At 44.1% G+C, this 14531-nt stretch overlaps 2 protein-coding genes across 3 annotated transcripts; both read left to right on the top strand.

The window, feature by feature from the left end:
- The first annotated feature begins 400 nt into the window (after positions 1 to 400).
- Positions 401 to 3077, top strand: psmb10 (proteasome 20S subunit beta 10). The gene is made up of 8 exons (XM_028963982.1): positions 401 to 602; positions 883 to 976; positions 1047 to 1144; positions 1280 to 1420; positions 1537 to 1652; positions 2354 to 2412; positions 2489 to 2640; positions 2843 to 3077. Exons 1-8 carry the CDS (start codon positions 538 to 540, stop codon positions 2952 to 2954), a joined length of 837 nt encoding a protein of 278 aa, XP_028819815.1. The 5' UTR covers positions 401 to 537; the 3' UTR covers positions 2955 to 3077.
- Positions 3078 to 5723: 2646 nt separating this feature from the next.
- Positions 5724 to 14081, top strand: LOC114770207 (probable C-mannosyltransferase DPY19L4). Of its 2 annotated transcripts, none has more exons than XM_028963930.1 (20): positions 5724 to 5846; positions 5970 to 6061; positions 6557 to 6691; positions 7417 to 7541; positions 7718 to 7808; positions 8116 to 8237; positions 8910 to 9055; positions 9935 to 10058; positions 10148 to 10282; positions 10374 to 10505; positions 10837 to 10938; positions 11468 to 11541; positions 11640 to 11798; positions 11935 to 12054; positions 12146 to 12266; positions 12523 to 12579; positions 12844 to 12926; positions 13012 to 13144; positions 13593 to 13751; positions 13842 to 14081. In XM_028963930.1, exons 1-20 carry the CDS (start codon positions 5833 to 5835, stop codon positions 14004 to 14006), a joined length of 2289 nt encoding a protein of 762 aa, XP_028819763.1. In that variant the 5' UTR covers positions 5724 to 5832; the 3' UTR covers positions 14007 to 14081. The 2 variants fall into 2 exon arrangements, with proteins under 2 accessions (XP_028819763.1, XP_028819762.1); XM_028963929.1 differs by having other exon boundaries at positions 11640 to 11834.
- Positions 14082 to 14531: the final 450 nt, after the last annotated feature.

Below are 14531 nucleotides of genomic sequence, written 5' to 3'. Positions count from 1 at the left end.
GAGCTGGTATGTTTCATGTTACAGCAGAGAAGAATGATTTAAAAGCCTTATTCGGTCCAAACTCTGCCTTCACTCTTAATGTCAGTGTTTAGAAAAGAACTAATCTCAGCTCTGCTTTTTCTTCTAGAATCATGTGGAGATCCATGAGATGGAGCTGACGGTGCTGAAACATTAATCTACACCAGCAAAGCACGTAGTTTTACAGAAGAGTGCGCTGTTGTAGACTTGCCATGTGACGTTACAATTTTATGATTTTAATAATCGTGATGTGGGGAACTGAGTTTTTGAGCAGCCACAACCGTCGTGCCCCTTCATACACAGCAATTCAGACGGAAAAACGCGAACTTGGCAACCCGCGGACCTGGCAACCCGGCCTCCGTCCCACTTCCTCCACCAGTTTTATTCATCATGTGTTTAAAGTGAAAGCGAAACATTCGGTCCGACGCGCTGACACATCGAGCCAGGCCGATCACAGCGAATAAAGTAGAGCCAGGTTCCCCAAGTCCCGTCCACCGCTCCCCGCCTGCAGATCCGAGGATGCTGAGCACGTCGAGGCCCGGCGCGGCGCCGAAAGGCGGCTTCTGCTTCGAGAACTCGCGCAGGTAGGAACGGAGCACAACGACGATTCTGCGACGTCACTTGTACTTTTCTGCAATCGAAGCGCTGAATCAGTTATGTTAAATAAGCATGGGATTCGTTTTTTTGTCATCAAGTATGATATACCAAGTTAAGTGACGTCACTTGCCCAGACACAAATGACAGGGGTCATGCACAGATTATATACAGTATATAACTGAGTTCTTATTTAAGGGCCAGAACCATTCTAAACTTGTTAACATTTTAAAATCGTTTGTATTCAACCTTTCTTTTTTTTTTTAACAGAAATGCAGTGCTGGAAGGAAACTTGGCAGAAAAGGGCTTCAGTGCCCCCAAAGCCAGGAAAACTGGGACAACTATTGCAGGGCTTGTGTTCAAGGTTGGCGTGATTGGAGGGTATTGGATGTGGAGTTGTAGAATATTAATGCTGCTGTCTGTACATCTTTCAGGATGGAGTGATACTCGGAGCGGACACCAGAGCGACAGATGACATGGTTGTCGCTGATAAGAACTGCATGAAGATCCATTATATTGCCCCTAACATTTAGTGAGTAATTCTGTGTGTGGTCCAGGATCTGAATCTGATTGGCTGGCAACAGAAGGGGATTTGATGCAAGGCTCCTCCTCCTTTAAAATATCTTCCTATGGAGATCTTTATATCCATATTCATTTGTCTCTGTAGCTGCTGTGGTGCAGGCGTGGCTGCGGATGCTGAGGTCACCACACAAATGATGTCTTCCAATGTGGAGCTTCACTCTCTGAATACAGGACGTCCTCCCATGGTCGCCATGGTGACCAGACAACTCAAACAAATGCTGTTCAGGTGAGATAGAACACATACATGAACAAGCTGGGACTTTTACTGCCCTTTTTCTGGTAAATGTTGATGTCTGTTCTCTAGCTTAGGCGTCATGGTGTAAGTTCTCCCCTCTTCTTCAGGTACCAAGGCCACATTGGTTCCTCTCTAATTATAGGGGGTGTGGATGTGACTGGTCCCCAACTCTACAGCGTCTACCCCCATGGCTCCTACGATAAGCTTCCATTCCTCACGATGGGTGTGTCACGCCGTCACATTGTCTCTGCAGAACTTATACAGGTCACAAACTGTGTATAGAAAGTACCCTTGGGTGATTCATTACAAAAATGACAAATATTGACCTATTTATTGATTGTTTTATAAGAAATGACAATGAAATTAGGGTTCATACTGAATAATGAGATGACATCACAGGCACATTAAGAAAGCTGCTCCAAACTTCTACACATTTAGTGTTGGTGTGTCCATCATGGATTCACAGAACTGCATGCAACGGGCAAATTTGTCCTTCTTGTAACACCAGGGTTCCTTGCTGTGCCATAATCAGCAGCACTTGAAGATTAGGGTTAGGGTGCACCCAGCAGCACCATCCCTTCTTCCATTCCATTCTTACATGGATCATGTATTACCAATCTTCTTCTTTTACTTACTCCTGCTCTCATTAGGGGTGCCACAGTGAATCGATTGTCTCCGTTTCTCCGAGAAATTTGTCTGGTTGTCCACGTAATTCTTGGCGTAACCATCCTCATTTACCCGACTGGGTAAATACAATGGATAATAAATACAGTCCCTAGTGGCTGGGTTTTCACAAATTTTCAATAACTTTCTTAGAATTTCCATATGCCGTTATTGCTTCTTAATTTGTACGTTTTTCCCCTGAATGCTCCTAAAATCAGTTTGACGCTTGTTGCCTTATAAAGACGCTGTATTCTCCTTCAGGTTCGGGTGCGGCGTCTGCCATTTCTGTGTTTGAGGATCGCTATAAACCTAACATGGAGGTATGTGCCAGCAACATTAATCCCATGTCACATACACCCTGCATATGTCCAACAGTCCAGTATGTCTCACATGCAGCTACAGGAAGCTAAGACGCTGGTGCGAGATGCCATAGCAGCTGGGATATTTTGTGACTTGGGCTCTGGTAGTAACGTGGACCTGTGTGTCATCATGGAGGCAGGAGTGCAGCACCTCAGAGGCTACGACCAACCAGCCCAGAAAACACCACTGTGAGGGCCGCCTTCAAATCACTTCATACCATTTACAATCAGTCTGTTGAATTCTGTGGAAAAAAGAAAGTCAGCAATACAGCCGTTCGTCTTTAAATATTCTCTCTTGTCATGATCAAGTTTCAAAAACGTTGAATTTAGGTGAGAACTACTGAAGGGCTGCTGCTTTTCGAACTGAAAGTGCTTGTCTCTGTGCTTCCAGGGAGGGAAACTACAAGTACAAGCCTGGAACTACAGCTGTGCTGTCAGAAACCGTGCGTCCGCTCACGGTGGACGTCGTTGAAGAGTCAGTACAACACGTGGACATGCAGTGACGTGCCAAAAGCAAAAACAAAACTTCAAAACTACACATTTTATTCTGTCACAGTTGTTGTGTGGGCAATGCTTTTGAAATACTGTAGAACCATTCTCAATCAGCAATAAAAAAAAATTATTCATTTTGGTAATATTGTCAGTCTGTCTCTTACACAAACATCTGACAAGCTTGTGAAGCCATGTTACATGTAATTTTCAGACAAATCGTGTTTGTGAGGTTACAACATTGTTAAGCATGTTTGATATTTGAAAGAAAACAGGAACCCAGAAACATGGTGGCCCTGCAACACAGTTTGGGACCATCCTGTGACTAAAAACTCAACAACCCATAACCCATATTCGTTTGTGGAAATATATTCCAGATTTAGTTTTCTAATGTATGGATAGAAGGCAGTGTATTCACTCACATTAAAGAACAGAAAAGAAGCTCAGATCATTTTGTAGGTGGGTGGCGCATGGTGGCAGGTAGGCGCATGGAATATGAAGCGCATCATAAGGTGTTGCCAGATATGCTTTCAATATAATATATTCGTCCAATATGGCCTTAATCTCTTTGCTTTGAACATGGCTTTGTCAACTGCAATGCTATGGCCCATTATTGTATATGGTTACGGATGCCAGGTTTAGTTTTGGCATTGGGTGCGAATTCTGGGGTACCAGTACCTGGCAACACATGGTCCATGTAGATGGCCATGTTACCGAACGAGGAAGACTTGGCTGTTCCCGACCCTTGGAAGCACCAGGTTATACACCCTGTGGGGAGAATTATCCGAACAAGAGGAGCGAATTCAGTATTTTGGGAAGGTTGACGTACACTTTGGCCCTAGTGTCTATAAAATGACCCAAACGCCCTGGGGATGGGTTGCCAGTTGCAGTTTGTAGGAAGTGTTGCATTCTTCTCGAGGTATAAAAGCAGTCTTAACGTGAAAATAAATTGTTTAATTTAATTTAAGTTTGTTTAGAAAGGATCCACTGACAGGATTGGTAAAAAGGAATCGCAGTTAGCGGGGTTGCCAGATCCATGTAGATAGTTTAGTTTCCTAATTCACAAATATATTTCTTGATTCAGCAACAAATGCAACAAGATTCACAGATATAATTTATGACTTACACATAAATGTAACAAGATTCACAAATATCTCCATACAGAGCTCAGGTCAGAAACACGTTAAAACACCTTTTATGTATATTTATAAACAAGCCTAAACATTTCACTCAATAACTGCGAATTGAGTGTTGCTTTAAAAAGAAATCAGACCTTGCAGCACTAAATAATATTCATTATCATTATTAGGTGTAATAGATTTACTGGAGATACTTATCAATGTTCTTTTTTTTTTTTAATTATGCATTTAAGCTCGATATTTTTTTTCTTTATTCAGAAAGATCAATGTTTGTCAGCATTGAAAAAATGTGAAAGCTGCTGCAGGAGGTATCACTGCTACTTCTGTAGCTCCAGAGCTTTTAATCCAGCCACCTGCTAAGAGTTAAGCGCCACCTAGAGCAACATTCATCTCCCATCTTCTCTGTGCTAGACCCATCTTGGTGCCTGGTACACAACTAAGGGTAGAGTCTCAGGTCTTCTTGGTACCAGTGAGCACAAACATCTCTGTGAACCCTGGTGTTTCTAACATTTTAGGTTCAGGTCTCTATCTTATGCCCAACATCTCCAACATACAATGTCTGGGATACAGTCTGCCTCCCTGTTACTGCAAACATCCAACACTTTAATACACCACGTTTATGTGGCGTCCATCCACCCACCATCTTCATGGCTTCTAAATATATTCCCCCCTTTGTTGTACCAACTGCCGTATCTGTATCAGCAGCACAATGAGGAAGCTCATTCCAAACCAGCCAGTGTTCCTGTGGTGCTACAGACCTCCACCAGTTCTGAGCTGACCTGACTAAGTTAGGCCTTACCAAGATCCCATGTAGTTTAATGTGAATTAATATGTGATGCAAAGGCCAGTGAAAATTAAGTTCTTAAACTTAGCGGAATAACTTGCATCAAAATATAAAACAATATAAAGCTTTGTGTACAGTGCATCTGGAAATTATTCACACCACATCACTTTTCCCACATTTTGTTATTATTCCAAAATGGATTCAATTAATTTTTACACATAACACAACAGCCCATAGTGAAAAAAGTTTACTTGAGGTTTTAGCAAATATATTAAAGGGTGATCAGGTGGCATCTGTGACCTCCATGGATTTCCTTGCTGGAATTCCTGCTGGATCATTACACCATAATACATAACTGGATGTCAATAACCTCTCTATGATGTCTTTTCGTGGATGAATCTCGATTGATTGATGTTGAGAGCCATTTCTTCAGCCGTGCATGAGTTTACGGGTGAGGTCTGCAGCCGGGCCCTCTTAAATAGCGAGATTTATATTTTCACCAGGTTTAGTAAATGGTGGGAATGTTGATGTTGATTTGTTGATCTAAGAAGAATGAATGTCTGAACATGTCGGAATGTATTTGTCAATGTATTGTAGTTTACAAATGCTTTGCTGGTGGTTTTGACTTGATTAAAGCACCATTTTAATATTAAACATACTTCTCTCCACAGCCCACTCGTTTTAAACTATTTTGCAATATGGAATCACTGTACGTAGATGGCGCATGTAGATATAACGTGAAAAATTCCAAGCAAACAGCACCGGATTATTAGATTAATGTCGTAAACATAAAAGGAAAAAACTTGAAGGAACGAGCGCCCCCTTTTGGAATTCGCAGGACTCCGCGCGGTTTGTCCCGCCGCGGCGCCCGTACCGTGGCGGACCGGCAGCAGCAGGAAGGGAGTCTGTCTCCTCGCCTGAAGCCCGGGGTCCTCGGCGGACGGATGGTGCGGCCGCTCGGCCGCAGGGATGGACTGTCTGAGGTCAGCGGCCTGCCTTTTATTCGCCTTCGTTTTGTGACGCTGCTGTCGTCCGTGTCCAGTTTGAAGTTGTCGGCTTCCTGGAGGCCCGTGGTGCCTCCTTTTCATTGCTGGTTATCGTTCCAGTCACTACAGGGGTAATGCTCGGCAGAACATGGCAGAAGTGCGATGCAGAAAAGTTGAAGAAGAGCAGCAGCAGCAGCAGCAGCAGCATGAAAGTGAGTTAAATCATCATCATGAGCAGTTTACAGATGTCAGGATTAACAACCACATACAGCACCTTGTCCACACCGCTTCATATTCTCTGTTTTTTTCTTTTTGCTCTGTGTTATGTAGCTGAGAGTAGTTATTGACTGTTGTTATATCAGCAACAGATACTGAACTCGTCAATAAGCCTTAACTAGCAGTGTTACTTACGATAGTGAAGTGATTGTCATTGTGAAGCATAGCACATGGTGACTCAATGAAATGTGTTCTCTGTATTTAACCATCACCCTTGGTGAGCAGTGGGCAGCCATGACAGGCGCCCGGGGAGCAGTGTGTGGGGACGGTGCTTTGCTCAGTGGCACCTTGGCGGTCTGGGATTTGAACCTTCCGATTACGGGTCCGCTTCCTTAACCGCTAGGCCACCACTGCCCCAAATTCAGGGGATTGTGGCTCACGCATCTCAGTGTGTGAGTAAGTAAAAAAGTGTGCAATTGTTTGCCAATCAGATTCAGATTTCAATGGAGACCCAGGTCCGGATGCAGACGTGAATGATGGAGACATGGGTCCTGATGCGAACGAAGACGAGCCCAAGGAGGTGGAGATGGACAATTCTTCACCTGTCAGACAGAACAGCAACAAATGTGAGCTGAAGTTGTCATGTGTGCACTGCTGTTATCAGGGTTCGCACAGTCATTAAAAACCTGGAAAAGGCATGGGATTTTAAAAGAGAATTTTTTTAAAGATTTGGAATATGAAATAATATGAAATATGAAATAGGTGGTAGTAGCCTAGTGGGTAAGACACTCGCCTGTGAACCAGAAGACCCGGGTTCAAATCCCACTTACTACCATTGTGTCCCTGAGCAAGACACTTAACCTTAAGTTGCTCCAGGGAGACTGTCCCTGTAAATACTGATTGTAAGTCGCTCTGGATAAGGGCGTCTGATAAATGCTGTAAATGTAAATGTAATGTAATGTAAATGAAATAAATGGCATAGGAAAAGTCATAGGAATCTGATTGGCACACGAAAGTCTAATGAATGCATATTTGATGTCACTGTATCGATACAATATCACCGGTTAAAATATCAAGATATACATCCCAAATAATGAAGTACGTAGTTCCCATTTTTCTACGTTTGCAGCTACAATGATTAAAACTTGCGCAGGTCTGTAGTATCTTTGTTGGCTTTACGTATTGAACCACATCACGTGGTGTGCATGCGTTGCTTCCATATTCCTGCACCTCAGTTGATTATCTATGCCGGAACCTGATTGGGTTGGCACAAACTTGGAGGAAGAAACACAGTTGTTTAAGTGTAAGAACCCCTTGTAATTTATCTCTGCGCAATCTCTGTGTGCCTCAGACATTCTGCTGCAGCGCTGCGTGAAACTCTTCTTCGGCTGCTTGGCCGCGGTGACCTGTGGGATGATGTATGCGGTCTACCTCTCCACCTACCACGAGAGAAAGTTCTGGTTCTCCAGCCGCCAGGTGCACCCTCACCAATATTTTTCCACCTATATTGTTTCAATTCATTTGAAAGAAACGTCAAAAAGCATATACATTCAAAGCTGTAAGAATACAGTCTGAATAGCTGAATTCTGCCAAAGAGGAGAGGCCTGTAGCCGACGTGATCTGAGCGCGACCTTCCCTCTGTTCCTTCTCAGGACCTGGAACGTGAACTTACTTTCCAAGAAGGGAGCGGGATCTACTACTACTATTACAAGCACATGCTGCAGGCGCCCTCGTTTGAGAGAGGTGGGGCACCTTTTATACTTCCTGCAGCTATGCCCACAATTCAACAGGGAAAGTCCGTAAAAATAATTCACAATAAATGTTTTTTTTTCGTGGTTCAGGACCCCAAACCCAGCTTTGATGCCCATGATGTGATCAGAGATCCCCTGCTACACTATTGTCATTTGCACTATACTGTATAGTTCTCTCAGACTTGTAGGCTGCTTCAACATTTACCTTGTCTGTATGCTTGACCTTTAGGTCTCTGAGACCTTTAATGTTGTGGTAATCATGCATCTGGAGATGTGTTACTTCACATATGACCTTTCAGGTGTATATGAGCTGCTGAGGGACAACAGAACCGTGTCCTCGCAGACCATCAATGCTGTGGAGCAGCTCTCTCTCTACCCCGAGCTGGTCACCAGTCTGCTATACCGCCTCACAGGCAGCCAGGTCGGTCCACAAATGGCTTGTTTGATTTGGTTGGTGGAACGATCTAGCCAGGAGTGGTCAAAAACAGTACAGTCCTGTCACGTCCTTGTCTAGAGGTGGAGAGGAACGTGACACGGATGGGTTTGGGAAAATGGTGGAAGACACACACAAAGACTAACAAACTGCACCAAAGGGCATTTATTTACAGTGAAGCTATATTCAAGTAACCAACAAGACATTCAAATAAACACACACTACAGAGACCTAACAAAGGGAGGGGGACAATTAACAAATAATCATACAAGCAACACATTCTATACAGCAACAGAACTAGACAACCAAACAGGGCGAGATCTCTAGCAGACCTCCCGAACACCGTGTGAGGTCTTCTTTTAAATTTTGTGGCAGCCAATCGTACAGCAGCAGGCAGAGCTGGTATGCAGGAAGCTCCGCCCACTACTACATCCTAAAAGAGACCCACAAAAACAGATAAAGACACACACAAAGGTGGAAACAGTCACTGTTAGAATAAAGAATTAATTCATACTGGAACTCTCATTCTAATAGTTCTTTAAACGTATCCAGAAAAAGTTCTTGTGTCTTCCATTCCACTGGAAAGCTGTAACTTTCATATTTGATAACTAATAGATGATGAGTGATCTGTAAATGTTCATGCTTGTCTCTGCTCCGCAGGATGTTATCGAGCCGGTGTACTTCTACATTGGCGTGGTTTTTGGCCTGCAGGCCGTGTACGTCACCGCCCTGTTTGTCTCCAGCTGGGTGATGAGTGGCACCTGGGTGGCAGGGATGCTGGCTGTGGCCTGGTACATCATCAACAGGTGAGTCAGGCATTGTCAGGGTAGAAATATTCAGTTGGATGTCTGGACAACACGAGAATGGCTTCGGATCAATCAGAAAAAAGGTTGCTGTGTTTGTAAAATATTTTCCAAAGATGTACTTTGTACTTTTTTCTTTTTTTTTTACTTCCCTTTTCGTTCACACCTTGATGGGATTTTAATGTTACAAGTATCAGATACTTACTGATTGTTGATTCCTATTATTTATATACTCCGCAGTTGGTGTTCTGAATTCTGTTGTCGCAACATAAATTAGTGTTTAAAGCTCAGTCGTCATTGGCTGATTTTGATGAAGGAATGCCCTTCGCAAAGGGACAGTTAAGCCCTGTCCACATGAGAATCCTTTTCTCTAAAATGGGTTTTTGGTTTTTAAAAAATGTGTGTTTTCATTTGGGAGCATTGTCTGAAATATTTTTCACACATGGAGATGCAGAGAATGTCCTCAACACATTTTTAACCACCCTCCAACATCTTGTTTGGGATCTAGATCTTCTCCGCGGTGAGTTAAACATATCGTTGTTCTCCAGCCTCGTCTTTTCATTAGAAATGTGCAGCCTAGAGAGGATTTCATGTAGTTCCTGCAGCACAACCACGAACTCATCAACCATTGTGGTATGTAGGACTGTTTGCAGGTTAAAAGTCAGGTTGGAGGTTGGGCTCATCTGTCAGTGTTTTCAGAAAAAAGCCCCTTTGCTGTCCACACGGATACACAGAAAATAAACATTCACTCTGGAATGTCTCCTGAAACCCAGTCTCCATGGGGACGCAAGGACAGATTGGATAGAATTTTTCACATTCTTGTGCGGCCTTAGGAGTTTGAAAGCGCCATTTTGTTAGAATGAATTCTCCTTCTCCCCCCAGACCTGACACGACTAAAGTAGACTCTGCCATCCCACTGAGGGACAACTGGGCCCTGCCGTACTTTTCCTGCCAGGTTGCTGCGCTGACCGGCTTCCTCAGTCACGGTGCGAGTGCAGGTACCGAGGTGAGCCAGAGCATCATGCCTTGCTGTGCAGGGTGGATGGAGTGCTTGAGGATCCCAGAGTCATCTTGAAATGTGTGTGTGCATTTCAGATGTTTTGTTACCTCTTGATGAGTGTAACGACCTTCACGTTCCTGGTGGTGTGGGAATGCAGCCATTATGTGCTGTTTGTTCAGGGACTTGCCGTCTTCCTGCTGGATTGCTTTGATCTAGTGCCATCACGCAAGGTCCTCACACGCAAACACGCTCAGTGTTCCACATACACACACACACACACACACACACACACACTAATACCAACTGCATCCTCGCTTTCAGATGGCTGACATCCAAAAGGTGTACCTGACTTCTCTACTGGGCGCCTACATGCTGCAGCATCAGAGGTATGACCTCCTCAGCTCTCCACTCCTCAGCCTGCTCATCGCCTCCCTGCTGGCCAGGTACTTCCAGGTAATGGCCTCTGATTTCCATCTCATTCCTTTTCTCTTTTTGTTAGTCAGTTGTTCCCACAGTCCAGAGCATGGAGGACTGGGGCTTTCCCACAATTCCAGATTAACCTCAGTGTTTAGACACAACACTGAAAACCTAGCTACAACATAGAGAGGTGGGCGGGGCTCTCATGTTGTCTGCTCTGTCTGACTATGCAGCGTTATATAAAAGACTTCACTAATATCACATTCACTTGTGGCATTCTTCTCAATGTCTGTCTCTGTAGACATGACAATCACATTTATGTTCATATTAGAGAGAATTTAATAGCATTTCTGATTTTCACCTACAGCAAAATATGAAGATGGGCCCACTAGTGGCAAGACTGATGAAGCTCCTGCTGCATTTCTACCTGGTCTTCACCACAGGTGTCACTTTCAACTATGTGGTGAAGGTGAGACTCTTTAGGGTCAGGACTGAAATGGCTGCAGAGAATACTGAGAATAAACTTGGATAATTTGGAACGGAAATCCTTTTCTGATCGGTTCTAGGCAATATTTAAACATTTTAACTGGACACTGTCATGAGTTCTTTTATCAGAAGAGAATTTTACACAATAAGAGAGAGCAAGAGACCAGTGAGATACGAGAAGTTCTGGGTTCTTGTCAAGTTCACCTTTATCACCCTTCATCACAAAATAAATATCAGCATAAGCATAGCTTCCAGAAAAGGACATGCTCACGCCTAGATTAAGAAAGCGGCCCCGTAATCAGAAGGTTGCCGGTTCGAATCCCGATCAGCCAAGGTACCATTGAGAAAAGCACCGTCCTCACACACTGCTCCCCGGGCACCTGTCATGGCTGCCCACTGTTCACTAAGCGTGATGGTTAAATGCAGAGGACACATTTCATTGTGTACACTGTGTGCTGTGCTGTGTATCACAATGACAATCACTTCCCTTTCACTTCACTTTCATTTTACAGAAGCTCCTTCTTTCCAGTGACAGTGACTTCACGGTGAAGTTTCTGGAAGCGAAGTTCGGACTCAACACAACTACGTGAGTGTACCATCGTTCTTTTCGTCTGGGTTTCATGCGTTTATCTGGGTTCTGTCATGGAGCCAAAGATCTTGGTCAGAGTTGCTGTTGTTGTTTAGGGACTTTGTGACCAATCTGCTGCTGTGTCAGGAGGCCTTCCAGACCCCCAGCCAGGACTTCTTCTTGCGGCTCACGCAGGCCTCGGTGCTGCCCTTCTATGTACTGGTGCTGCTAGTCTGCCTGCTCTCCACCCTGCAGGCCATCTACAAGAGGCTCAGGTCAGAAGGAAACCCAGTTGCATCATGGGCAATCAAGTTAGCACCCTGTTTTGTGATCTTGGATATTTTAGTGTGTTAATTTGGATAGTTTAATAAGAAAAAAAAAGTACACTATGTGTGCTTGTCATTGCTGCAGTGGCGAGTCAATCAAAACCAGCAAACGACTGGAGGACGGACATATTGGAGAGCAGCCGGAGGTCATCTATCATGTTTTCCACACGTTGCTCTTTGGAGCCCTGGCCATGGTGTTTGAAGGGTCAGCTTGGCGTTGCTTTTCCGCACAAATAGCAGAACTACAACACAACTGCAGTCATTTAAACAAAGCTGCCCCTCCCTCTGTCCCGCAGGCTGAAGTATCTGTGGACGCCGTACGTGTGTATGTTCACAGCGTTTGGTGTGTGCTCCCCTGAACTCTGGATGACCGTCTTCAAGTGGCTCAAGCTGCGCTCCATCCACCCCGTGGTGCTGGTGAGCATCGTATGGGGGGAACAGAAGCCTGTCTTACAAGAATATAGAAGAAGAGAGTTCCGTCCAGATAGAAAGACTGAACGTCTGGATCGTGGTTTTAAAAAGATGATAACATTATTTACTGGAAAATCTTATTGCGCGTGTTTTGTTTTGAGATGTTTTTAACAGGTTAATTTAGATTATGTCGTAAATCATTGATCGTTATTGACCAAAACCTTCTATTTATTGACATTGCTCACGTCGTGTTCCTTCACAGGCATTGATATTGAGCACTGCAGTTCCCACCATCATCGGCTTCAGTCTGTGGAGAGAGGTGATGAGAGCACTTCTAATGCCTCTTACCTGGTTTTGTATCTGACTTGAGAAGAGAAGATAATTAAGTCAAAATGCATCAAATGTTGCACATTAATGAGCTTTTATAGCAAATAACAGAGGTTTAATGTCAGTTTATTAGCTGATGGCTTCACAATGTATGAAATATTTTAGGTCCCTGGCATATTTTTCAAGTAAAATACATATTTTTAACAATGCAAATAATAATAGCATTACTTGTCTGTGTGATCTGTTTGGCCCATAGTACTTTCCACGGGTACTTTCTGAGCTGTCAGAGCTGCAGGAGTTCTACGATCCTGACTCAGTGGAGCTGATGAACTGGATCAAGTGAGACCTTGTCATGCTCCATTGGGATACGCCGGGATTTAGAGGAGTTGTGCGGCTTCATTCTCTTCCCTTCTCCTATACGCAGGACTCGGGTGCCGGCAGCAGCGGTTTTTGCTGGCAGTCCTCAGCTGTTAGCCCTGGTCAAGCTGTGCTCTGGTTGGCCAGTGACCAGCTTACCCATCTATTCAGATGTTGAGCTGCTGAAAAGGAGTGAAAATGTGAGTGAAGGCGCGCCTCTCGTCTCGCATCGGCTCAAATCAATCTCTTTAGAACCTCACTTTCATCAAGCCCATCCAGCTTTTCGTCTTTTGCTCGCTCACTCACTCACTCTCCCACTCCTTCCTCTTCCTCCCTCATCTTTCCCTCACTCACACATTCTTTCCTTCTCTCCCTTATTCCTACCTGCTTTTCCTCAGTACCTTTCCACTCACTCAATCCTCCCTTCGTTTTTTCCTTCCTTTCCTCACTCTTTACCTCGCTCTTCCACTCCCTCCCTCCTTCCTTTACTCTCCTTTGCTCCCCTGCTCCTCCTTTCGCTGTTCTGCTTTTTTATTCACTCTCCCTCGCTCCTTCCCTCGCTCCCTCACGCCTTCTTTTCTTCCTCCAATCACTCGCTCTACTTTGTACCTGCTGAAAGTGTGTGTGTGTGTGTGTGTTTTGCTGCAGGCATACCAAGTCTATGCAATGCGATCTGCAGAGGATGTGTATAAACTCCTCAGCGCGCACAAAGCCACCTACGTCATTGTTGAAGAGACCCTTTGCCATGAAATGACCCCTATGAAGGGTTGTCGGATTAAAGACCTTCTAGACTACTCAAATGGCCATGTGAGTCTCACACAGCATACACACTGCCAATTCTATTTCTAATCAATCAATTCAGTCATCAGTGTACTTTCTGATCTGTTGTTTTACCAGGTGGTCTACGATAAAGGGGAGATGTACACGTTCTCCAAACATGGCAGATTCTGCCAAGAGATCAAGATGAACTACTCGCCCTACATAAACTACTTTACCCGAGTTTTCTGGAATCGCTCCTATCATGTCTACAAGGTGAACTCGGTTATTTCCTTCCAGTACTGAGGACCACGCCAGACATCTGCCTTCCTGAATTTCAGGAACTTGCCAAGGTGCACTGGTCTCACTGGTACCTCCTATCCATCAAGATGGAGGGACAGTTTTTTTTTTTTTTTTTTTTTTTTTTTTTTTTTTTTTTGGTCAGTTCCTTTGGTTGAACCATTCTGAGATTCCATGTTTTGGTGCCCTCCTGCAGTTCAAGCATTGACTTTTTGTTTTAAAGTATTAATGCTACAGTAAAAGGAGTCATTGCATGACTTGTAAATTTAAAACCATGCATGAGAAAGGAAATGGTGAACAGTATATGGAGGAAATTCTGCATTCTATCCCACGTGCAGGCCATGTGTGTTTCCTGTGCTAACGGAAAAGTCTGCAGGTGCTTAGATGAAAGAGGAAATTTGACTGCTAAGCCTCATGGGTAGTAAAGGCGGGTTCTGATGCTACCCAGGTTAGTTTGTTAGTTTGCTGATGTTATTGCCTGTTGTGTCTTCTGTACAGCGTTTCATGTCTCTCCTCATATCTGGTGTCTGT

Source organism: Denticeps clupeoides, chromosome 20, assembly GCF_900700375.1.
Source record: "Denticeps clupeoides chromosome 20, fDenClu1.1, whole genome shotgun sequence".
Taxonomy (NCBI): domain Eukaryota; kingdom Metazoa; phylum Chordata; class Actinopteri; order Clupeiformes; family Denticipitidae; genus Denticeps; species Denticeps clupeoides.
Note: the sequence above shows the minus strand (reverse complement) of the source record. Positions and strands in the feature narration are given on the sequence as shown.